General features: G+C 41.2%; 1 protein-coding gene across 5 annotated transcripts in view; it reads left to right on the top strand.

The window, feature by feature from the left end:
- Nucleotides 1-26,827, top strand: part of xrn1 (5'-3' exoribonuclease 1) — a 136,102-nt gene that overhangs the window by 466 nt on the left and 108,809 nt on the right. For all 5 annotated transcript variants that reach the window (XR_012098411.1, XM_073041507.1, XM_073041505.1 and 2 more), the window contains exon 2: nucleotides 17,517-17,749. Coding sequence is in view for 4 of the 5 variants with exons in the window: in XM_073041507.1 (XP_072897608.1) it covers nucleotides 17,517-17,749 (233 nt within the window). In the remaining variant the exon portion in view is untranslated. The remainder of the gene's footprint in view (nucleotides 1-17,516; nucleotides 17,750-26,827) is intronic.

The following is a 26,827-nucleotide window of genomic DNA, read 5'->3' as shown; positions in this document are numbered from 1 at the left end:
TTTAATCCTTCAGTGTTTAAAATTTACATTGGCGATCGAATATTTCACATATTGTCCTCTTTCTCTTCGTGTTGTTCCTGGTAGTTTTAATTTCGTTGTGTCAACACACGGTTCAAGAAATCTAATACAGTTCTCTATGTATTAGTCTCCATCTCTGCAGTGTTGTTTAATTCTTCAATGCCACTTTCCTCATGGTTCTTGTTTTCATTTTCTCCGAATTTGTTAAGAAGTGATCTAAATTGCATTTTTCTGTTTACTAACATTTGTAATTCGAATCGGTCAAAGTGCCATGATCCGTCATTTATGTACTGGCTACCTTGGATTTATTTTTGAAGGGGAAATACAATTTTATTTGATGCAATTAAATGAGTTTCAGCTTTGAATAGAAATCAGGTGTATGGTCACTGATTTGGAACATGGGATGTTTTATTTTGCAGTAGCAGTACAAAACATAAAAATTACCATAAGTTACAAAGTCGTGTGAAAGACGACAAAGGAGGTAGTGGTCCATGGAATATTCGGAACTCTTATGGTAGAGGGGAAGAAACTGTTCTTAAAACTTTGAGTGTGGGTCTTCAGGCTCTTTTACCTCTTTGCTAATGAAGGACACAAAGTGTCTCTAATGATGGATGTCACCTTCTTGAGGCATGACCTCTCAAAGATGTCCTTGATGGCAGGAGGGTTGTGCCTAGTGTACAACCTTCTGTGGCCTCTTGCGATCCTTTATTGGGAGTTTTATATCCGTCTGTGCTACAAACATCCAGAATGTTCTCCACCTTACATCTTGAGACGTGTTAGAGTCTTTGATTACATAGCTAATCTCCTCAACATCCTAATGAAGTAGAGATACTGATGTTCCTTAGACCATAAGACAGGAGCAGAAATAGGCTATTTAGTCCATTGAGTCTACTCTGCCATTCCATCATGGCTGATCCCAGATCTCACTCAACCCCATATATGCCTTCTCACCATATCCCTTGATGCACTGACCGATCAGGAAAAAAATCAACTTCCACCTTAAATATACGCATGGACTTGGCATCCGTTGTAATCAGTGGCAGAGCATTCCACAGATTTACTACCCTCTGGCTAAAAAAAAATTCCTCCTTACCTCTGTTCTAAAGGGTCATCCCTCAATTTTGAGGCTGTGCCCTCTAGTTCTGGATAACCCCACCATAGGGTGGATGTGGAGAAGATATTTCCTATCTAGTTCTTTCAGCAGTCAGTAAGTTTCAATGAGATCTCCCCACATTCTTCTAAATTCCAGTGAGTACAAGCTCAAAGCTGCCAAATGCTCCTCAGTGTTAATCCCTTCATTCCTAAAATCATTGTCATGAGCCTCCTCTGGTCGCACTCTAATGACAACACATCCTTTCTGAGATATAGGGCCCAAAACTGTTGACAATACTCCAAGTGTGACCTTATTAGTGTCTTATAAAGCCTTAGCGTTATCTCATAAAAACACAAAATGCTGGCAGAACTCAGCAGGCCAGACAGCATCTATGGGAGGAGGTAGTGACGACGTTTCGGGTCAAAACCCTTCATCAGCATCTGCCATAGATTCCCATAGATGCTGTCTGGTCTGCTGAGTTCTGCCAGCATTTTGTGTTTTTATTTATTTCCAGCATCTGCAGATTCACTCGTGTTGCCTTAGGGTTATCTCCTTGCTTTTATATTCTATTCCCCTTGAAATAAATGCCTACAGTGCATTTACTGGCTTTACCACAGGCTCAACCTGTTAATTAACCTTCTGGGAGTCTTGCACTAAGACTCCTAAGTCCCTCTGCATATCTGATGTTTAAACCTTCTCCCCATTTAGATAATAGTCCACACTATTGTTCCTTTTACCAAAATGCATTATCATATATTTCCCAACACTGTGTCCCATCTGCCACTCTTTTACCCATTCTTCCAATTTGTCTAAGATCTGCTGCAATCGCATTGCTTCCTCAGCACTACCTATCCTTCCACCTATTTTTGTGTCTTCTGCAAACTTTGCCACAAAGCCATCAATTCCATTATCTAAGTCACTGGCAAACAATTGCAAAAGCAGTGGTCCCAAGACTGACCCTTGAGAAACACCACTAGTCACCAGCAGCCAACCAGAAAAGGCCTTTTATTCCCACTCGCTGCCTCCTGACTGTCAGCCATTCTGCTATCCATGTTAGTATCTTTCCTGCAACGTCATAGGATTTTATCTTGTTTAGCAGTCTCATCTTATCAAATACTCCTGAAAATCCAAGTAAATGACATCCACTGCCTCTTCTTTGTCCACCCTGCTTGTTACTTCCTTGAAGAAAATTTCCCTTTACAGAAACCATGTTGACTTTGACTTATTTTATCATTAGTCTCCAAGTACCTTGAAACCTCATCCTTAATAACACTTTCCCAACCACTGATGTTAGGCTATCTGGCCTGTAGTTTCCTTTTTTTCCCCTTCCTTCCTTCATTAAAGAGCGGAGTGACATTTGCAATCTTCCAGTCCTCTGGGACCATGTCAGAACCAAGTGATTCCTGAAAGATCATGACCAAGGCATCCATTATCTCCCCAGCAACCTCTCTCAGGACTCTGGGATGTAGTCCATCTGGACCAGGTGACTTACCCACCTTAAGACCTTTGAATTTGCCTCGGACTTTTTCCTTTGTAATAACAATGCACTCAGTCCTGCCCCCTGACACTCGTGGACTACTGGCACACTACTAGTGTCTTCCACAGTGAAGACAGATGCAAAGTACCCATTAATTTCATCTGCCATTTCTTTGTCCCCCATTACAACCTCACCAACGTCATTTTCCAGTGGTCCAATATCAACTCTCTATACTCTCTACACGTTTACTCTATATAACTGAAAAACAACTTTTGATATCCTGCTTTATATTATTGGCTAGTCTGTCATCATATTTTCCCTTGCAGCTTTTTTAGTTGCCTTTTGTTGGGTTTTAAAAGCTTCCCAAACATGAAACTTCCCACTCACTTTTGCTCCCTTTCCTTGGCTTCTGTGCAGTCCAACCAATCTTTAATTGTGCCACAAGTTTGTCCACCTTATTTCCAAATGCAACGCACATATAAATACAGAACGTTCAGTCCTGCAATCTTAGTCCTTCTGAATTTTGCCTCTGGTACAATTTAATTCTTTGCTTTGTCTGTATTTGTACCCAATCATTGGCTTGTCCTTCCTTGCGTTCACTTTACACCCATCATCTACTTGTAAACCTGTTTGCTTATCCTCAACTCTATTATCCTGGTTCCCATTCCCCTGCCATATTAGTTTAAACCACTCCTAACAGCTCCAGTAAATCTGCTCCTTAGATTCAAATGCAACCCATCCTTTTTGTACTCGTCCCACTGCCCTGAAGAGATCCCAATTGTTGGGGTGATTTGTATTTTGACATTTTTATTTCATGTTCATGGTTTTGGTCTATCTCCAAAAATACTCTCATTTCTATAGATGTACTTTTAGAAAGAGTTCTAACTGGCTGCATCACTCTCTGGTATGGGGTGGCTATTACACAAGATCGAAGTAAGTGACAGATGGTTGTAAATGCCATCATGGGCACTGGCCTCTGTCATATCCAGGTCATCTTCAAGGAAGGATGCCCCAAAAAGGGTGTCCATCATTAAGGACCCCGATCACCCAGGTCACACCTTGTTCTCATTGCTGTCATCAGGAGGGAGGTACTGAAGGCACACACTCAATAATTCAGGAACTGTTTCTTCCCCTCTGCCATCTGATTTCTGAATGGACATTGAACTCATGATCATTAAGTTTATTCATCGAGAAAATTGTTCTCCATTTTACTCTACTTTTCCTATTTTCTTGTGGTATTGAAAATGTAAGTGTAGCGGTTACTTGAAAACAAACCAAAATCACTGAGAGACTGAGTACGGGAATTGATACTGTATGATGCACTTTCAAATAACTGAGTTCCAAGTCAAAGAAAAGTATGTTTGATCCTTTATTACAAAACCGGCAAAGATGAACAATCTTATAGCAATATTAGAAATTAACAAAACTAAATTAGTGATGTAGTGAAATAAGAGCAATTAGTATTCAAATTAACAAAATTAAGCATGTTACGAACCCCGTAACTGGGTCACTTACCAGCAAAGATAGAGAGGTCCATTGAAGTCTGATGGTACTATTTTTAACAATATTTATTGGTAAAAATACACAAAAATAATATCAATGCAAACATACAGATAATATATGTCGTCAATAATAAATCTAAAAGTGCGGGTATAATAATAATCAATAAGAAATAGCTCTATCGATGTCTAGGGGATAATGTATTGTCCAATGGAAATATAAAAGTCACTCAGTTCATGCAGTTCATACAGGCTTCAGCCTTTGGGGACCGCTGGGTTTTCAATTGTTGGAGAGAGAGAGATTTTAGAACTTGCCAGCTTTTCCTTTTTATGATGTCGATCCTTCGAAATTTCGTTGGTGGCCTCTTCTTTAGCTAAGCCGTTCTTCCGTGGTAAGGCCCCAATCCCAAGCAACGGGAAAGGACGCACGCGAGCCCTCCACCGGCTGTCGCTATTAAACGCTGTCACGAGATTTCTAGCGTTTCTTCTGGTGCGTCTGAAGGGGTTGTTCCCCAGACCCTCTTTTATCCTTACTCACGGGGTCTCAGATGTCATTCAGGTTGGGATGAGGCAATCCCTCAACCAGCCCACTCTGGTCATTCCCTGAGGGCTTCAATGAATAGTATAGTACTCAATACACAATTCCGTCTCCAAGAGACAATGGCCGTTATCAATGGTTCTGCCTTTCTGGGGCCAGGACACATTCCAAACCTGTGTATTCTGGACGTCTCTCTCTCATTTCCTGGGTCCCAGACCCGAATTAATAGTGATCTTGCAATTCTCGAAAAGGAGGGGCTACTTTGTACCCTTTGGCCCCTCAGAGTTGTGGCACATTCGTAACACCCCCTTCCTTCAAAGCGTTTTTACCATCGGTAAAAACCAAGTAATACAGAGTCTTACAGGATTTTAGAATCTAACACAATACAAAAGTTTTTTTTTTCACTACAGAGTAATACAGTTATACATTCAATTCAGCATCTAAACAGTTAACAATTACTTTGTCACTTCCTTTAATATCTTAACATCTTGTACCTTACTAAAGTCTTGTAGCATCAGACTCCAATTTAATAACCACCTATTTTTATTTCTTTCCTTCAGCAAACAAAACTAAAGAGTTGTGATCTTAGCTTACGTGTATACTACAAAAGTTCATGCAAATACTATTCTTTATGTTACTTTCAAACTTAACAGTCAATCTTCCATGGGGGTTGTCTTGATTATTCACATGCTTTGTCGAAATCCCTTAAAACCGGATCCTGCTATTTAAAAATGGCAGCCCGTCAACCCTCGCCCCTTTTCCAGTTAACTCCCACGTGGTGAGTTTGTGCACCATGGCGAAATAGGCATTCGCCTACTCCTTTCATAGGAGTTATTTTATCAACAATGTGTTCCAAACTTAGACCATTTTCCGAATTTCCACACAATTCTTTAATTTTAAACAAGTTGCTAGTTTTCTCTTCAGGACCCTTCAGGTTATTAGTTTTCAGTTTAAACTCTTTGTTCAAACAGCATTTCAAATTCGGCCTCTTCACAGCACATTCTTGAATAACAATAGCATGTGGGGCACCTTTACATTCCAACTCAACCTGTAATTGATTCGCAGGCAACGTGTTACCAAGCCATTGTCTCTGTAGCCTGGTTGCTGCTTTTGACATCAATCCAGACTTTAAATTTTCTTCATTCAATTTAGGAACTACACTTTTCCCTTTTCCTGCAATAATAATATTTACCTCACCACCTTTTATCTCCTCACTAACTTTTAACACATCTTCGAGCACAAACAACTGGGAATTCTCACTTCCCACTATTACCATGGTTAACCCTTTTTTCACTGAACCAAGTCCATCTGACCCACAAGGACTGCATTCCTTTTCCACTGAATCAAATACCTCAGACTTTTTCTGAGCTCCATTACTAGGTTCAGTACCACGTGCATCCACATCTTGAACACACTCAAACGGGACATTTGCCTCTTGCAGGCTTTCAATACCCGTACCCTTTTCAAATTCTAAATTCCCCTGATCCTCCCAGCTACTCTCTGGGCAACTCCCTTCTGGAGTAAACTCAACCCCGCAGGCTGAAACAACCTCATCTGCCAACCCAGCAGACTTCTTCAAGGTAATGGCATCCTTTTCATCTAGGACTGCCTTCATTTCATTATCGGGAACACCTTTAGAATTTTCAACTTCTTCAAACAGTTCTGCCAAACCAGACAGATCATCCATGTCCAACTCTTTTTAACAGCCTTATCTGTTTCTCATCTTTACTTCGTGCCACTATAAATTTTCTCCTGGCTAAGGGCAGGACTACCTCCTCTCCCTTACTCTCTTTCACTTTACTATTCTCTGTTTTTCCACCCTCTAAACCCTCTTGGTACAGGGTCAGTAAAAACGTCTCGGCCAAATCGATACTGGCCGGATTTAAACTGCTCTCTGTCTCAGCTGCCTTTCTTGACATGCTGTGAGTGATCGCGCATGCGGGATAGATCTTGGAATCTAGGGGTGGGACCTCAACACTCACAGGCTGGCTCGTCAGCTTCATTGCTGACCAAACCTTACCACCGGCTAAATCGTTACCCAGAAGGACGTCCACGTCAGTTCTCGGGAATTCTGATCGCACCCCTATTTCAACTGGTCCAGATACCAGATCACAATTCAGAATGATCCTATGCAAGGGCACCACTTCGGTCCCTTTTCCTATTCCTCTCAAAGCTACCTCTGCAGTCTTGCGACCAAAATCCAGTACCTTACTGCTAATCAATGACAGCTCAGCTCCCGTGTCTCTCCAGATCGGCACTGGAATTGGGGTGTCTCCCTTTCTCACAGACACGGTTCCTTTTGAAATACATGTCTCAGACCCTTCTCGTACTCTGTCTCCCTGGGGCTCTCTTGTGGATTTTCTGATCACCACTGCACATCCTATAGGGACTGCTGCTTTCCATTTTCCTGTCTCCTTCCTTGGAGCAAGGCACCTAGATGCAATATGTCCCACCTTTCCACAATTAAAACAGGTCAAGCCAGGACCTCTCCTGCCGTCTTGCTTCTCCTCCTCAATCTTACCACTAGCTCCCAGCGGGACCTCTGCCTCAGCCGGCGGGCTTTCTCTACCGTTCCCACGGTCTCTCTGGTAACTTTTATTCCAGGAAAACTTTGTCTTGTGGGTTAGGGCATATTCATCTGCAAACCTAGCAAATTTGGAGATGGACTTATTCGGCTTCTCATTCAAATACATCCGGATATCATCTGAAACACAACCTTTAAATTCCTCAATCAGAATTAACTCCCTGAGACGCCAGAAATCTTCTTCACTATTTCTGCTGCACACCAGCGATCCAAGAACACACCCTTCTCATAGGCAAACTCAGTATACGTCTGATTCCACCCTTTCTTTAAATTTCTGAACTTTTGTCTATAGGCCTCAGGTACCAATTCATAGGTCCGAAGAATGGCCTCCTTTACTTTCTCATAATTCTCCGCCTCTTCCTCCTCCATGGACAACGCTGCATATGCCCATTGTGCCTTCCCTTTTAACACACTTTGTAACAACGCCACCCACTGCTCTTTGGGCCACTTCTGATTCACTGCCACCTTTTCAAAAAGCAAGAAATAACTATCAACATCCGTCTCCTCGAACGGAGGTACTACCCTCAACTCCCGACTAACATTAAACCGCTCCTCTCGGCCTGACCCTTGAGCTCTTCGCTCTTGCCTTAACTTCTCCATATCCAAGTCATGTTGCCTCTGTTTCTCCGCCTCCCTCTCCTTCTCTTTCTCAGCTGCTTCCAGCTGTTTTAACTGAATTTCATGCTCTCTTTGTTTCTCAGCTCTGTCCTGCTCCCTTTTCACCTCTAACTCCTTTAGCTGGAGCTCATGCTCCCGTTGCTTCTTGGCCCTTTCTTTCTGTTTCTCAGCACTTTCCTTTTCTTTCTCGGCTCTTTCCTTTTCCTTTTCAGCTGCTTCTAGCTGCTTTAACTTAATTTCATGTTCCAACCTTAATTTCTCCAACTCTAACTGAGCCGTCCCACTAGCTGGTACCTTTTCAGGGATATTTTCCAATACCTCAGCTGAAAACACATTCTTCACAATATAATACTGAGTTATGGCCCTCCGCACCTCCTGCTTTTTCATCGACAACCTCACCTCTGCGAGGTTTAGTCCTTTTGCAATATTTATCAATTCTGACTTTGTGGCCGCCTCTAGCACCTCCAGAGTCGGGTTTTCTATAAATTCACCCACGTCCATCTTTGCTGGTTTCCCGTCTGGCTACCCGCGCAACCAGATCCAAGTTTGGACTTACAAGCCCGATTCACTGGCCCTCCAATTTGGTATCAAATCTCGAGACGAGATCCCCAAGTTGTTACGAACCCCGTAACTGGGTCACTTACCAGCAAAGATAGAGAGGACCATTGAAGTCTGATGGTACTATTTTTAACAATATTTATTGGTAAAAATACACAAAAATAATATCAATGCAAACATACAGATAATATACGTCGTCAATAATAAATCTAAAAGTGCGGGTATAATAATAATCAATAAAAAATAGCTCTGTTGTTGTCTAGGGGATAATGTATTGTCCGATGGAAATATAAAAGTCACTCAGTTCATACAGGCTTCAGCCTTTGGGGACCGCTGGGTTTTCAATTGTTGGAGAGAGAGAGAGAGAGATTTTAGAACTCACTCACTCACTCACTCTCACACACACACACAAAATCAATAAAAAATAATGTTGGAGTCACATATCTATTTTCTGTCTGTATTGTATTTTGTGTTGTATGTTTATGAGTAATTTGTCACATGGGTTGGGGCATGGTAGAAGTAAATTAGTATACAGGCAGTCCCCGGGTTACGAATGAGTTCTGTTTCTAAGTCCGGATTTAAGTTGGATTTGTACGTAAGTCGGAACAGGTATATCCAGTATTATTTAGCATCAGTTAGTCAAACGTTTATCTTAGTATATAGTATATATTTTACCTTTCTATGCATATAAAACACTTAAGAAACGTATATACAATAATTAAACCACTGCGTTGCTTAGTAATAATTGTAGCTTTCATCAGGGCAGGGCCTTTCACATGCTCCATTATTCTTACTTTATCCTTTAAAATTGCTCTGATCGTTGACCGACTGCAGCCTAACACCTTTCCAATGACCGATGGCATTTCACCTCTTTCCGATCGCTTTATTATTTCCACTTTATTTTCAATCATGATTGTTTTCCATCAATGGAACAGAAGCACTGAGGATTCAGCAGCAGCCATGGACAGCGGGTCCTGAGCTCTCCTGGGTCCTAAAGTTCATCCTGTGATGGGCAAACCGAGTTTGAGATGGGGTCCAGAGTTGACCCTATTGACCTGTGCTGCTATTGAGAGAGGGGGATGCGTCCTGCGCAGATGAGAGAGAGAGAGAGAGAGAGAGAAACCCCTAAAACTGTAAATACACTTGAAAACAGAAGGTAATAATGCCTACTACCAAAAAAAAGCTGAAAGCAAGGGACTGAAAAAAAACAATTAAGAGGAAAATTATGAAAATACTCAATAAAAGGTCCCCAGACCTTATGAAACTTTATATCCGAATTAAGAATTGAATAATTAATTTTTTCAAGGTCTAAACAGGACATGATATCGTTAAGCCATTGAGCATGCGTGGGTGGGGCAACATCTCTCCATCTAAGGAGGATTAGACGTCTAGCCAGGAGAGAAGCAAAAGATAATATTCGACATTAGTCGAACTCAAGCGTATATCTGTCTCACCCAAGAAACCAAACAGAGCAATTAAAGGGTTAGGTTCTAAGTGACAATTCAGAATACAGGATAAGGTTATAAAAACATCTTTCCAAAATTTCTCTAAGCTAGGACAGGTCCAATACAGATGAATAAGAGAGGCCTCGCCACTTTTGCATTTATCACAAAGAGGACTAATATTAGGGTAAAATCGAGATAATTTAGATTTGGACATATGGGCCCTATGAACAATCTTAAACTGTAAAAGACAGTGGCGAGCACAGAGAGAAGTTGAATTAACCGATTTGAGAATCGAGTCCCAAACCTCATCAGATAAAGGAATATTTAAGTCATGCTCCCAAACCATTCTGATTTTATCCACAGGGGCACGCCGTAAGGATACTAATTTATCACGGATAAAGGATACTAAGCCTTTACCCAGTGGATTAATAGAAATAAATAAATCCATAGCATTTTTCTCGGGCATTTCAGGGAAGTTGGGAATTAAAGGATTGATAAAGTGTCTGATTTGGAGATATCTAAAGAAATGCCCGAGAAAAATCTGCATTAAGCAGATTGAACTTAGCAGAGAGCTGTTGAAAGGATGCGAAGCGATTATCGATAAAAAGATCTTCAAAATGCCTAATGCCCTTTCTATACCAATCATAGAATGTTGAATCATACATAGTAGGTAGAAAAAGATGACTCTAACATTGAGGATACTGATTACTTTTACTAACTTATTCAAGTAGTCATTTGCCAGTTGATAATTGTGTAATTGTTCACGCATGAATTCTCACTGTTTACTGTCCCCAAACCCAAAAAGGTAGTCATATCTCGTAATACAATTCATAGTAATTTTTAACCTAGCTGGATGTTGTTATTGTACATTAAGCCAATGGAAAATTGGCTGTTAATTTACTCAGTTGCAGGAATAAAATAGTCTGTTGGGAGTGTTTTACAAGGAAAACATTGTCTTAATGCATGACCATGATTTGGATGACGCTTGTAAGCTAGTTGAATTTTGCCCGTGTGACTTTCATTATTTTCTTTATCTCTATGAATATGTATCAGTACCTATTTCCAAAATTACTTTGTCATGCATAACTATATCTACTGCCAGTGGTTTCATTTCTAGTGGAAAGGGTGTAAGTGCAACATGATGCTTGTTTATATTCATTTCTGTGCAAGTAATCATGAGTTGATGGCAGAAGAAAAATACTGTTCGTCATTCTGCAAAAAGAAATGTTTTCGGGGGATTCAATGATTGATTAATAATTGTTCCAGCATATAAGTGTAATTAAAAATAATCTATATTTGATATTGAATCTGGAATCAGCCTGATGAATAAATTTACATCTCTGTGGCATTACGACTACTAGATATCCCTTTTCTGAAAACTCAATGAGCAATTGGACACTTGAAATGTAATTCAAAGGCAGGCTGCTGAAGAATTTCTCCTTCCTTTGAAAACTTGCTCTTAATTTGAGTTTTGAGTGCTTAATGATGCTTAAACTGTGATTTGTGTTGACAAGTCATTCATACACAGATGCATTTGCTGGACCTTGCATATTGGAGTTTAAAATAGGTACACGGAGCTTTGAAAAATAGAGGGCTATGGGTAATCCTGGGTAATTTCTATGGTAAGGACATGTTCGGCACAGCTTTGTGGGCAGAAGGGCCTGTATTGTGCTGTATGTTTTCTGTGTTTCTAAAAAAAACTACAGAGGATTTGTGGCTACATCCAGGGTCGGATTGCTGAAGGGATTGGGAGTCCGAGGCCAGGGCCAGGGCCAGCGCCAGCGGCATGCTATAAAAGAACTCTCTTGGTAGCCGAGTAAAGCAGCCTGTGGAAAGCGGCCAGTGAGTGAGTGGGCCAGTGAAGGAATGGAGATTTGAGGCTTTGACTCGAGAGATTCTGGCAGTTTTGGCAGTTGGACTGTGCAATCAAGTCAATCAAGATTTGAATAGCTCAGCAGAAAGCCGTTGATTAGACAGTCATGATTTGAATAGCTCAGACTCAGCAGAAAGCAGCTGATTGGGCACTCGAGGTCAGGTGACCAAGCAGTTTGAAAAGCTCAAACAAATAAATAGAGGGTTACCTCAAGCGGAGCGGCCTGTGGAAAGCGGCCAGTGAGTGAGTGGGCCAGTGAAGCCTCTTTGACTCGAGAGGCTTTGACGAGAAGAGGCTGAGGACGAGCTTCACTCCAAATGAGGTAAGGCCGGGTAAGTTCCTTTCAAAGGAGAAAGTTTCAAAAGTTGAGGCAAGTATTGGGTAGGTCATGGCAGCTGAGATCAGCCCCGTGGTTTGTTCATCCTGCAGCATGTGGGAAATCAGGGATACTTCCAGTGTCCCTGATGACTACGTGTGCAGGAAGTGTTTCCAACTGCAGCTTCTGGCAGACTGCATTGAGCATCTGGAGCTGCGATTGGATTCATACTGGAGCATCCGTGATGCTGAGAAAGTCGTGAATAGCACGTTCAGTGAGTTGGCCACACCGCAGGTAAAGGCTACACAGACAGAAAGGGAAGGGGTGGCCACTAGGCAGCGTAGCAGTAGGCAGGTAGTGCAGGAGTCCCCTGAGGTCATCTCCCTCCTAAACAGATATACTGTTTTGGATACTGTTGGGGGAGATGTCTCATCAGGGGAAGGCAGCAGCAGCCGAGTTTATTGCACCATGGGTGGCTGTGTGGCACAGGAGGGAAGGAAAAGGAGTGGGAGAGCTATAGTGATAGGGGATTCGATTGTAAGGGGAATAGATAGGCGTTTCTGCGGCTGCAAACGGGACTCCAGGATGGTATGTTGCCTCCCTGGTGCAAGAGTCAAGGATGTCTCTGAGCAGCTGCAGGACATTCTGGAATGGGAGGCTGAACAGCCAGTGGTCGTGGTGCACGTAGGTACCAACGATATAGGTAAAAAACGGGATGAGTTCCTACAAGGTGAATTTAGGGTGTTAGGACATAAACTAAAAAGTAGGACCACAAAGGTAATAATCTCTGGATTACTACCAGTGCCACGTGCTAGTCAGAGGAGAAATAGGAGGATATTTCAGTTGAATACGTGGCTTGAAAAATGGTGCAAGGGGGAGGGATTCAAATTTCTGGGGCATTGGAACCAGTTCTGGGGGAGGTGGGACCGGTATAAACAGGACGGTCTGCACCTGGAACCAATGTCCTAGGGGGAGCATTTGCTACTGCTGTTCAGGAGGATTTAAACTAATGTGGCAGGGGGATGGGAACAAGTGCAGAGAGACAGAGGGGTGTAAAATGAGGGTAGAAGCAAAAAGTAGTAAGGTGAAAAGTAAAAGTGGCAGGCAGGCAAATCCAGGGCAAAAAGAGCCACTTTTCAACATAATTGTATAAGGGCTATGAGTGTTGTAAAAACAAGCTTGAAGGCTTTGTGTGTCAATGCGAGGAGCATTCGTAACAAGGTGGATGAATTGAATGTGCAGATAGTTATTAATGAATATGATATAGTTGGGATCACAGAGACATGGCTCCAGGGTGACCAAGGATGGGAGCTCAACATCCAGGGATATTCAATATTCAGGAGGGATAGACAGGAAAGAAAAGGAGGTGGGGTAGCATTGCTGGTTAGAGAGGAGATTAACGCAATAGAAAGGAAGGACATTAGCCTGGAGAATGTGGAATCGATATGGGTAGAGCTGCATAACACTAAGGGGCAGAAAATGCTGGTGGGAGTTTTGTACAGGCCACCTAACAGTAGTAGTGAGGTTGGGGATGGCATTAAACAGGAAATTAGAAATGTGTGCAATAAAGGAACAGTAGTTATAATGGGTGACTTCAATCGACATATAGATTGGGTGAACCAAATTGGTAAGGGTGCTGAGGAAGAGGATTTCTTGGAATGTATGCGGGATGGTTTTCTGAGCCAACATGTCGAGGAACCAACTAGAGAGCAGGCCATTCTAGATTGGGTATTGAGCAATGAGGAAGGGTTAGTTAGTAATCTTGTTGTGCGAGGCCCCTTGGGTAAGAGTGACCATAATATGGTGGAATTCTTCATTAAGATAGAGAGTGACATAGTTAATTCAGAAACAAAGGTTCTGAACTTAAAGAAGGGTAACTTTGAAGGTATGAGACGTGAATTAGCTAAGATAGACTGGCAAATGATACTTAAAAGGGTTGACGGTGGATATGCAATGGCAAGCATTTAAAGATCGCATGGATGAACTACAACAATTGTTCATCCCAGTTTGGCAAAAGAATAAACCAGGGAAGGTAGTGCACCCGTGGCTGACAAGGGAAATTAGGGATAGTATCAAGTCCAAAGAAGAAACATATAAATTAGCAAAAAAAAGCGGCACACCTGAGGACTGGGAGAAATTCAGAGACCAGCAGAGGAGGACAAAGGGCTTAATTAGGAAAGGGAAAAAGGATTATCAGAGAAAGCTGGCAGGAAACATAAAAACTGACTGTAAAAGCTTTTATAGATACATGAAAAGAAAAAGATTGGTCAAGACAAATGTAGGTCCTTTACAGTCAGGAACAGGTGAATTGATCATAGGGAACAAAGACATGGCAGACCAATTGAATAACTACTTTGGTTCTGTCTTCACTAAGGAGGACATAAATACCGGTAATCTTCCGGAAATAGTAGGGGACCGAGGGTCTAGTGAGATGGAGGAACTGAGGGAAATACATGTTAGTAGGGAAATGGTGTTAGGTAAATTGAAGGGATTAAAGGCAGATAAATCCCCAGGGCCAGATGGTCTGCATCCCGGAGTGCTTAAGGAAGTAGCCCAAGAAATAGTGGATGCATTAGTGATAATTTTTCAAAACTCCTTAGATTCTGGATTAGTTCCTGAGGATTGGAAGGTGGCTAATGTAACCCCACTTTTTAAAAAAAGGAGGGAGAGAGAAACCGGGGAATTATAGACCGGTTAGTCTGACATCGGTGGTGGGGAAAATGCTAGAGTCAGTTATCAAAGATGTGATAACAGCACATTTGGAAAGAGGTGAAATCATCGGACAAAGTCAGTATGGATTTGTGAAAGGAAAATCATGTCTGACGAATCTTATAGAATTTTTTGAAGATGTAACTAGTAGAGTGGATAGGGGAGAGCCAGTGGATGTGGTATATTTAGACTTTCAAAAGGCTTTTGACAAGGTCCCACACAGGAGATTAGTGTGCAAACTTAAAGCACACGGTATTGGGGGTATGGTATTGATGTGGATAGAGAATTGGTTGGCAGACAGGAAGCAAAGAGTGGGAGTAAACGGGACCGTTTCAGAATGGCAGTCAGTGACTAGTGGGGTACCACAAGGCTCAGTGCTGGGACCCCAGTTGTTTACAATATATGTTAATGATTTAGACGAGGGAATTAAATGCAGCATCGCCAAGTTTGCGGATGACACGAAGCTGGGCGGCAGTGTTAGCTGTGAGGAGGATGCTAAGAGGATGCAGGGTGACTTGGATAGGTTAGGTGAGTTGGCAAATTCATGGCAGATGCAATTTAATGTGGATAAATGTGAGGTTATCCACTTTGGTTGCAAGAACAGGAAAACAGATTATTATCTGAACGGTGGCCGATTAGGAAAAGGGGAGATGCAACGAGACCTGGGTGTCATTGTACACCAGTCATTGAAGGTGGGCATGCAGGTACAGCATGCGGTGAAAAAGGCAAATGGTATGTTGGCATTCATAGCAAAAGGATTTTTGTACAGGAGTAGGGAGGTTCTACTGCAGTTGTACAAGGCCTTGGTGAGACTGCACCTAGAATATTGTGTGCAGTTTTGGTCCCCTAATCTGAGGAAAGACATTCTTGCCATAGAGGGTGTACAGAGAAGGTTTGCCAGATTGATTCCTGGGATGGCAGGACTTTCATATGAAGAAAGACTGGATCGACTAGGCTTATACTCACTGGAATTTAGAAGTTTGAGGGGGGATCTTATTGAAATGTATAAAATTCTAAAGAGATTGGACAGGCTAGATCGGGGTGGGCAAACTTTTTGACTTGTGGGCCACAAAGGGTTCTAAAATTTGACAGGGGGGCCGGACCAGGAGCAGATGGACGGAGTGTTTTGGTAATACACCTCATAAGAGAAAATAAAATATCATGGGATATGTAGAAAACATGTGCTTTAATTTCAATTGAAAATGAACAAATGCATTACAACAAAATATCTGTCTTTGAAGTCCCATGGTATTTAGCTATTTATTGAAATGACTTTTAAAACACTGAAAATTAAATGAATAAAATACAGCTTTTTTTAATAGTAACAGTTATTATTTTAAAGCACTGAAAATTCTGTTATCCTTCAAGATATTATCATCATCACTCTCCTCCTGACTGTCTTTATTTCAAAAACGGTAGGAGATGCAGGTCTACTTGTCCTGCTCCTTCTTATTCAATTGTCCCCTGTGCCAAAACTCAACAACGACCAGCACAAGGACAGAACAGTGACAGCGCGCCAGTATGCGGAGCGCGTTATTTGATCTGGAGCACATTTTTTATTTTGAGAACGTACGTGAGAGGTCAAAGAGTAAAGCGCAAATGTGGAATAATATGCTGCACCTCAACAAAAGTCAATGTATATAGAGTGCGTCATCTATTGGGAAAACGCCAGAATTGCGGGGAAAAAAACGTTAACAAGGTTTATTAATATAATTTCATCAAGTTCTGCGGGCCGGATTAAAAAGCATATGGCCCCCGGGCCGTAGTTTGCCCATGCCTGGGCTAGATGCAGGAAGATTGTTTCTGATGTTGGGGAAGTCCAGAACGAGGGGTCATAGTTTAAGGATAAAGGGGAAGCCTTTTAGGACCGAGATGAGGGAAAACCTTCTTCACACAGAGAGTGGTGAATCTGTGGAATTCTCTGCCACAGGAAACAGTTGAGGCCGGTTCATTGGCTATATTTAAGAGGAAGTTAGATATGGCCCTTGTGGCTAAAGGGATCAGGGGGTATGGAGAGAAGGCAGGTACAGGGTTCTGAGTTGGATGATCAGCCATGATCATACTGTATGGCGGTGCAGGCTCAAAGGGCCGAATGGCCTACTCCTGCACCTATTTTCTATGTTTCTAAAGCAACCACTGGTTATGGATGAAGCAGAGTGATGGCAGCTGGGCCCTAAAATTACTCATGGGTGGCCAACTGTGAAAGGAGGTGCACCTGGGACACCGGGTAGCACTGTTGAGCCCTCTGGAGATGTAGTGGGCTTAAATTGACAAAACATCTAAAAAGGAGGATGTTCATATGATGACCCCTGCAAAGCATCTGCCACCCGCCAAGCCCCACCTCAAGATCTCTATGCTGTGACCCAAGTTGGGATCTGCTTGTCAAAGGGATTGATGCATGTAGTCCTATGATCTGGAACAGCTGTCAAGTTATGTGGACCAATTACTTGCATGGATCTTCCTGGCTTTATGTAAAGTCACAGCGTGTGGCATATTGAACTATTTGAGTGTTGTTTTGTACCCTGTGTATTAAACATTTTTCAGTGAAACATTGAAGAATATAAAAGCCTGTTATGAGGTGTAAATTGAGAGGGCTGTTATGTAAATGTGCTTAAAGTGCAAAATGATGAAATATTTTAAGTAAAATAAAAGTTACTTTATCATATTCTTGTTAAGTCTGTCTTTTCTTCAGTATTTTACCACCACATTTTGTTCAATTTTTCAGTTTCCCTTAAAACTTTCCCTTAAAACTTTCTTATTACTAATGTTTTGTTGTTCAATTTTTCAGATTCCTGAATTTGACAATCTCTATTTGGATATGAATGGAATTATCCACCAATGCTCTCACCCAAATGATGAAGATGTGCACTTTCGAATCTCTGAAGAAAAAATATTCGCTGATATTTTCCACTATATAGAAGTTCTCTTTCAGATCATTAAGCCAAGAAAGGTCTTTTTCATGGCTGTTGATGGTGTGGCTCCAAGAGCAAAAATGAATCAACAACGTGGCAGACGTTTTAGGTAAGAAAATTGTAGGGTATTGTGGTCAAAGCAATTCTTTTTGGCTTGGCAAATTTATCCAGTAAATAGCTGAGTCCCATTTGTTCTGGTATTAATGAGGATCATAAGTATCTCTCAGCTTGGACTAGGAACCTTGTTGGTTTTCTGGTTGATACAGGTTGAGTAGCCGTTATCTGTAATTCCAAATTCCGAAAACCTCAGTCTGAAATTTTTTTTTTACCGCTGACATGATGTCACAGATTGAAAATTCCACAAGATGCTAAGAAGGTTCCCAGATAATTTTCAGGTCACTGTTCACCACAGACAGTTCTGAGAAGTGACCTCACATAATGTAATGAACAGAAGTTAATGAAAAGTAGAAAAACACTGCATAAAGTGAAAAACAAAGTTCTTAATTATGTATCACCAGCGGTGGAGTGAACATTTGCCACTTAATAGTATGCTGATCATGAAACAAGCAAAGTTCTATCACGACAAACTGAAAATTGAAGCTGATTGCAGAAATCCTTAAAAAAAAGGCATGGCATTAAATTTCTCAAGCGTCTGCTGATCATGAAAATCTAGCACTAGAACAAGTCTATGATGCTGATTGTATTTTTTTGGGTTTTATATAAGGTATAAAACAATGTACTGTAACATTTTATTCATAAGGCAGCATCGTAGGTGGAGACTGAAGGCCTGCTGTTGTTTGTTGTTGTTCAACAGTTAATTCAGGTATTCTCCCAATACTGCAATACTACTTTTGTTACCCTGCATAGATTATATTTCATTATACATGTTTCCCCCGCTATTCGAAGGTAGAGCGTTCCTGTGAAACGGTTCGTAAGCAGGAATGTCGTAAAGTGATGAAGCAATTACCATTTATTTATATGGGAAAAATTTATGAGCATTCGCAGACCCAAAAAATAACCTACCAAATCATGCCAACTAACACACAAAACCGAAAATAATAGTAATATATAGTAAAAGCAGGAATGATCTGATAAATACGCAGCCTTTATAAAGTAGGAATACTTTTCTGCAATCATTGCAGCACTGTCCACTGCAGCGAAAATCTCACACAAGTGCTTTCGGCAACACTCGCGGCAAAAACACTCAGCACAAGCGCTCTCGCCAGAAGCACTCTTTCCAGTAACCTTTAAGCTATGAAGCTGCCAAATCATACCAAATAACACACAAAAATACGCAGACTATATAAAGTAGAAATAATGCATGTACAGAGTAGTTTCACTTACTGGAATGGGGAAGACTAGAGCACACTGATGGTGTGTTAGGCTGAGTTGTCGGAGGTTGGGGTGGTGGGAGACTGGGGTGTCATCTCATCGTCTGTTTCCATCAGGGCAGGCAGGTCACCTATGTCTGCCTGCCTCGATGTCGAAGGTCAATGTTCATCGTCTGCTGAGGCTGATGTGGAAGGCTTGAAAAACGACAGTTTGCTTGACTGCTGAGCCTCGCGCATTTTTCTATCATGCAGTTCTTTATAAACACTCAAACCATCCTGCAAACGTGCCCTAAACCTACTTACCCTTTCAAAATTGAAGTCATACTTTTCTGCAATCATTGCAGCAAAAATCTCACCCAATTGCTTCACGTTCAGTTCCTGGACGACTTCACTTTCAGGCCATTCGCTACTGTGTTCGGTTTCAATTGTTATCCTTTCCTCTTCATCAGCTCTTCATCTGTCAGTTCTTGGTCATGGGATGCCAAAACCACTTCAACATCATCTTCGTCAACTTCCACAAACCCTTAGCCAAACTCATTATGTCCTTACTTCGTTCACCATGATTGAAGCGCTTTATTATGTCTAGTTTTACGCTAAGTGTAACACTCTTTCACGCTCTTTTAGGCTTTTCAGATACTTTAGAATTCATCTTGCTAACGGATGCACAAAATAAATCGACATAAAGCACAGATGCTCACAGGCATGTGTTTAAACAATGCCGGCTAGAATGCAGTTCCGGGGGAGGAGCTCGGCTGCTCGGTGCACTCTGCCTTTTATTGTAACAATGAAGACACCTTCTGTTAGTGAAAACAGGTAACTAATGTAGGTCTTTTGTAACAGCGAGGTGTCGTAAGGTGAATGTTCGAAAAACGAGGGACACCTGTATTAAGTAACGTAGTAGTTTTTATTGTTAAGTACGTATGTGTGATGAACAAGTATAAGACGAGGACTGTTTACTGGTAGCATAGAAATTCAGAGTTGCAAACGATAGCGGTCCCATTCATGATATATTCCAAAATCCAAAATATAAAACACTTTGTCCCCAAGTGTTTGGGAGTACTCGACCTGTATCTTGAAACTGTCTTGAAATGCAGTGGCTTAAGAAGGTGGATGAATGTTATGTCTTGGAAGATATGTAGCAAATGGACAGCAAATGCTGACCATTTCATCAAAGCATACATTAAGTTAAATGGACCATTGTATACCAAGGTCAGGTTTGGATTTTGCTTTTTGCCAGGTGTGATCAAGTGAATTTATTAGCATTTAATGCGTAGAATCCTAGATCCTAATATAGAGAATATTGGTCAGATGGTAATGGATCAGAAGATTGTCACTGTAAGTGTGAATGTCTGTTACAAAGTTTGAAGTTTGTTCATTCAGAGGTACAATGAGCATGTTCTTCACTGTAACAACTCCAGAAAAAAGGGAATAGCACTGGTCACTGTGAGTGACCTACATAACTCCATGAAAGTCTTTGGTTCCATCAAATGTGAGTTCCTGACAAATATCCTCTTCAAATTTGGCTGCCCACAGAAGCTCAGTACCATTTTATTCTTGTTCTTTGATGCCATGCAAGCCACTATTCATGTTGTCAAGTGTTATCAAAGCTTTCCTTAATTGTTTCTTCCTGAATGTTGCATTTCACCTGAAGCAAACTTCCTGTGGGAGTACAGCTAATATTGAGAATTAGTAGCAAGCTATTTAATGTCTGGCAACTACATTCCAGAATGATGTTGCTATGTTTACCCATGCTCAAAAGGCAGAACTCCAGTCTCAAAACTTGCACTGAAACACACAAGATCATGGACCTTGCACTCAATATTTTCATCCTATAGCAGAGATGTCTGAATCCAGATATCGTGGGTTTGAGATGAAGATTAAGAAGTTAAGGGGGGAATCGGAGGAGAATGTGTTGTACCTGGAGGTGCTTGGAATGGGAAATGGCCTGAGAGGGTTGGCAAAAGCAGAGAACAGTGTCTAATGAATATCTACAGAAACATTTGTTGTAGGCATTGAAGACTAGAAAATGGGATTAGTATAGAAGGATACTGGTCAGCTTTGGGAGGCCAAAGAGCAGTTTCTAATGTAAATGTGTATCAACTTGCTGTACTGCACTATGTTGCTCTCCAGTAATAAAAATTAATGATTAGACCATGGAATATGTGGACTATTTTGTATATGTTGGGAGCAATTTCTTGGTGAAGGCAGATAAATGATATTGAACTGCCTTAAATGCACCAGCACAGCCTTTTGAAGATGAAGATCTTGGATATGACATAAATTAATGGTCTACCATACAGCATTGGTCTCTGCCCTCCTCTGTGCTCGAGACCTGGACTACCTACAGACAGTTTCAGAGACACTGGGAAAAATACCACCAACACTGTTTCTTGAAATTCTTCAAAATCTTTGAATGGCCACTGACCTGATGTCAGTCTTGTTTCTGAGATCAATACCTCCAGTAATGAGTGCCTAGTTACATACTCTGTTACGTTTGCCAGGCTTTCTTTTCTGCAAGTGACACCAGACTCCTGAAGAACTACTCTGTTCTGAACGGTGTTCCAGTAACAGATTGCCCGGTGGACAAAGGAAACAGTCCAAAATTGTGCTCAAAGGCTCCACAAGGGGGCAAAAAGAAACACAACATCCCTACTAATTCTTGGGAATCATGGTAATCAGGAGCAAAAAAAGACGGGCCCAGAGTCAACAATGAAAAGAGCAGTCTTCTTTGTAAACTGCCTAGTTAAGTCAGCTGTCACCTGCCCTGTTTGTAGAATTGTCAGCAGTTCCCATCTTAACCTCAGATTTCATTGTTTTTTAGGTTTGTAGAGATGCTTGTGGGGGACCGAGGGGGGATTTAGGGACAGGGATATGGTGGAGTTAAATGATGTCCAGAGTCTAGGCCTCCACTTCCATTTGGAGACCAGTGACATGAAGGTGGGACAAAGGACATTTGTGGTTGGATGTTGGGTCCGGCAATCAATGAAGATGACGGTTGGTGGCCCCCCCCCAACCCAGGTCATCAAGTCATTGGCAGATTCTGAAAATAAGAGATCCATGTGGTACATGAGTCAGTGAGACAGGCATTTGAAGCTTTATATTTGTGTCCTCATCCTGGGTCCACATTGGTCCTTGTGTGTAAGTCCTGAGGTTGATACTGAAGATCAAAGTTTGAAGGCCAATCAGAACACCGGAAGTCGAGGCCTGATGACTAACGCCTGTGTTTTTGAGTCTTCAACTCTGCTGGGAAAGTTAAAGGTCCAATGTCTGCAAATCAGTGAGACCGCTGGATGCCTGGCCTCAGCTATCCTCGGGATAGAGTACTGTTTCTTTGTGTATGTGGATGGCTAGTAGAGAGGTAAGAGGCTTGTTTTACTGCTGTTGTTTTGATTCTGTTGTTGCCAGAATGTGTTCAATAAAGACATGAAAGGTACAGTAGTTCATGTTATTAGTTTAGGCAGATTTGTGTTTGTCTATTTTTGTGACTTAGATGAAGATCAGATCACATTTTATGCGTAATTAATGCAGTGAACCGGGGGGTGGGCCTTTGGGGTTCTAATGTTTTAACTGCCATTCATTCTTTGGGGCACTCTTCAGTTTCCATGGATGTCTGAAGAAAAAGTATTTTGGGATATATATTGTACACATTTCTTTGATATTAAATGGAACAATTGAACTATTGAATTGTACTCGTCAATACTGAGTACACCATTTGAGCAATCACAGTCTCGGTTCAAAGAAGTATGTGAACCTCTGGGGTAATGCCTTCTTATAAAACCTATTTGGAGACAGGTGTTCCAAGCAATGAGATGAGATTGGTGTGATTTGTAGAGGTATCCTGCCCTTTAAAAAAGATGGATAAATAAGGTTACTGACAGAGCCTGCTCTTCTCAAGAGAGATTTGTTTATGTGCGCCATGCCTCAATGAAAACAACTTTCAGAACACCTCAGAAGAAAAATTGTAGAGATGCATGAAGCTGGAAAAGGGTACAAAAGCATTTTTTAAAAACCTGAGTGTTCATCAGTCCACAGTGAGAGAAATTGCCTACAAAAGGAAGAAATTCAGTACTATTGCTACTCTCCCTAAGAGCAGACATGCTGCAAAGATCACACCAAGAGCACAATGTGCAATGCTGAAGGAAGTGAAAACGAACCCAAAGGTAACAGCAAAAGACCTGCAGAAACATCTAGAACTTGCTAAAGTCTTTGTTCATATGTGCACTGTAAGAAAAACACTGAACAAGAATGGTGTTACTGGAATGACACCACGGAGGAAACCATTGCACTAAAAAAAAAAGCATTGCTACATGTCTGAAGTTTGCAAAAGACCACCTGGATGTTCCACAACATTTCTGGGGGAGAGTTCTGTGGACAGATAAGGCAAAATTAAACTTTTTGACAAATGCGCACCACTATGTTTGGAGGAAAAAGGGCATTGCACACCAACATTAAAACCTCTTCCCATCTGTGAAGCACGGTGGAAGGAGCATTGTGGTTTGGAGCTGCTTTGCTGCCTCAATGCCTGGACAGCTTGCAGTTGGAGAACAATGAATTCAAAATTGTAATAAGACATTTTATTCATCTACCAGTTACCACCACTTTCAATGAATTATGGGACTGTATTCCCAGTTGCCTTTGTTCTACCACACTCCTCAGTGCCCTACAGTTCACTGTGTAAGACCTATCCTGGTTGGTGCCAGCAAAGTGCACCACTTCACACTTGTCTGCATTAAATTCCTTCTGCCATAATTTTGAATCCCATCATTTTCTGACTGATGTGTTGAGTAGCAGAGAATACTTCAAGCTGGGGAGCTTGTCATGTTACATCTCCAACATGAAACAAAACATTTTACTGTAAATGAGAAAGCATGGTTGATAACATACAGTGTCAAGGTATGATGTTGTTAGAGCTTTTGAGTGTTGTGTTGCTTTTTTGTAAATAAGACTTAAATTCAGAATGAATTCAAAATTGTAATAAGACATTTTACAGGAGAATGTCAAGGTAGTGGTCTGTCACTTGAAGCTTAGTAGAAGTTTAATGCTGCAACAAGACAATGATCCAAAACACAAGAGTAAATCAACAATAGAATGGTTTTAAAAGAAGAAATTTGTGTTTTGGAATGGTAAAGTCAAAGTCCAGATCTAACCCAATTAAGATGTTGTGGCATTGTCAACCTGAAATTATTAACCTGCTCAGTTGAGGAAAAACACCAGAGACACGAAATTACCTCAAATGGTTTTATTCAGAGAGGAGTTTGCAGCCCCATGCACTTCGGGCATAAGGTAGCCAACTCCCAATTTGTCGGTTTACCAAGGTCATACTTATACCCAAAAGCAGGGTACAACATTCGCAAATATGGTTACCGATTCAAATTCATCAATTGATTGGCTATTGCATAGCTAAGCACGCGAAATACTCGGAATAAGCATAGACGCAAGCATAATACTTGGAATAGGTATGGATGCAAGCAGAACACTCAAAATAGGCACATAGCTCAAAATACTTTGCCGAACACATTGTCTTGTGGTCACAAGGTTCCTCTTCTTTGTGGTTGCCACATGCTGTCTGGAATCTTATTTTAGCTACCTCTTCCCAGTTCTACTACACTTCCCCAATGACGTATCCTTTCCCTGATCCTGTCTACATATTTTGCTACACTTACCCCTCACCCACCCCTTCTACACGTACCCCTTACCCTCTTCACATTCTCAGCATGACCTGAAGAGAGCTGTTCATGCAAGGTATCCCAGAAATATTGAAGAACTGGAACAGTGTTGTGTGAAAGAATGGTCTAAAATTCCACCTTACAATTGTACAATTCTGATCAGCAGCTGCAGGAAACATTTGGTAGAGGTTATTGCTGCAAAAGGAGGTTCCACCAGTTATTAAATAACTGAGTTTCATATACTTTTGACAGCCTGCACTGTGAATGATTAAACAATGTGTTCAGTAAAGACATGAAAATTACAATTGCTGGTGTGTTATTAGTTTAGGCAGATTGTGTTTGTCTATTGTGTGACCACATTTTATGAGTACAGTACTTATACAGAAAACCAAGTAATTGTGACAAAGTAATTGTAATACAGAAAACCAGGTAAACCATTTTGCCAAAAGGTTTCTTTATGACCTCATCTACCAGTTACACCACTTTCAATGAATTATGGGACTGTATTCCCGGTTGCCTTTGTTCTACCACACTCCTCAGTGCCCTACAGTTCACTGTGTAAGACCTATCCTGGTTGGTGCCAGCAAAGTGCACCACTTCACACTTGTCTGCATTAAATTCCTTCTGCCATAATTTTGAATCCCATCATTTTCTGACTGATGTGTTGAGTAGCAGAGAATACTTCAAGCTGGGGAGCTTGTCATGTTACATCTCCAACATGAAACAAAACATTTTACTGTAAATGAGAAAGCATGGTTGATAACATACAGTGTCAAGGTATGATGTTGTTAGAGCTTTTGAGTGTTGTGTTGCTTTTTTGTAAATAAAACTTAAATTCAGAATCCACAGGAGGCACCCATATTTAGGCCATGCTGGAAGTACATTTCATTTAATCCTATTCCATGGTCTTTCTTTCAGTGTGGGTTGAAAATCATGTCTCCTCTTCGCTGACAATCAACTCAAGCACACCTCAAGGATGTGCTTAGCGCACTGCTTTACTCTTCGTACACTTGTGATTATGTGGCTCAGCACAGCTCAAACGCCATCTATTAATTCCCTGTGTCATATTTGTTCTTGGCAGAATCTCAGAGAGCAATGAGGAGGTATATAGGAGTGAGATAGAATCACAGGTTGACTAGTATTGCAGCAACAACTGTGTACTCAATATCAGCAAGACCAAGGAATAATTATGAATTTCAGGCAGGGAAGTCAAGAGAACACGCACCAATCTTTAATAAGTCAGCAGTGGAAAGGGTGAACAGCTTTAAGTCCCTGGATATCAACCTCTCAATGGATCTATCTTGGGCTCAGCACATTGATGCAGTCATTAAGAAGGTGGCTCCCTCTTCATTAGGAGCTTGAGGAAATTTGGTATGTCAAAAAAGTCTCTTGCAAAAATATATTATTGATTTCTGCAAATGTATGTGGAGAGTATTTTGACCAGTTGCATCACTACCTGGTATGGGGTTTCCAATGATCAGCATCACAAGAGCCTGTAGGGGACTGTAGACTCAGTCAGCACTATCACAGGCATGACCCACCAGCCATTGAAGACCTCCTTCGGGAGGCAGTACCTCAAAAAGTCAGCATTCATCATTGACGATTCTCACCATCTGGGACAAGCCCTCTTTGCATTATTCCCATCAGGGAGGAGGTATAGGATGTATACTCAAGAACAGTTTCTTCTCACTCTCTCCATCATCTATTTCTGAATGGTGGATGAACCCGTGAGCCCTTCTCTTTAACACTATTCATTTGCTCTTGTAACTTTGAGTAATTTTTATGCCTTGCACTCTGGTGCTACAAAACAGTAATTTTAAAGATGTGTATCAATGATATTAAACCTGATTCTGGTATCTAATCTTCTTTTGAAAGCTACTCTGAATCTGTATCTTTTGCCTTATTAAGATTCAATGTGCATTTAATATTAAAGTTTGTATGGAGTATACAACCCTGAGATTCGTATTCCCACAGATAGCCGTGAACAAAGAAGTGCCATGGAATCCTTTCAAAAAAAACATGAAACAGCCAAATGGCAAAAAATCCTAGTGAATAATACACAGAATGTTAAACGTTAAACCGCAGAGTCCTTGAAATGGTTTAGGAATGGTCAATTCATTTCAGTTTAGCGCTGTGTCATTAATTGACCATAGGTCGCAGAGCCAGTCTGCCCTAGTCAAAATTCCACAA

This window comes from Hemitrygon akajei, chromosome 3 (genome assembly GCF_048418815.1).
Source record: "Hemitrygon akajei chromosome 3, sHemAka1.3, whole genome shotgun sequence".
In the NCBI taxonomy this organism is placed as follows: Eukaryota; Metazoa; Chordata; class Chondrichthyes; order Myliobatiformes; family Dasyatidae; genus Hemitrygon; species Hemitrygon akajei.
The sequence above is the reverse complement of the archived record's forward strand: the minus strand, read 5'-3'. Positions and strand labels throughout refer to the sequence as shown.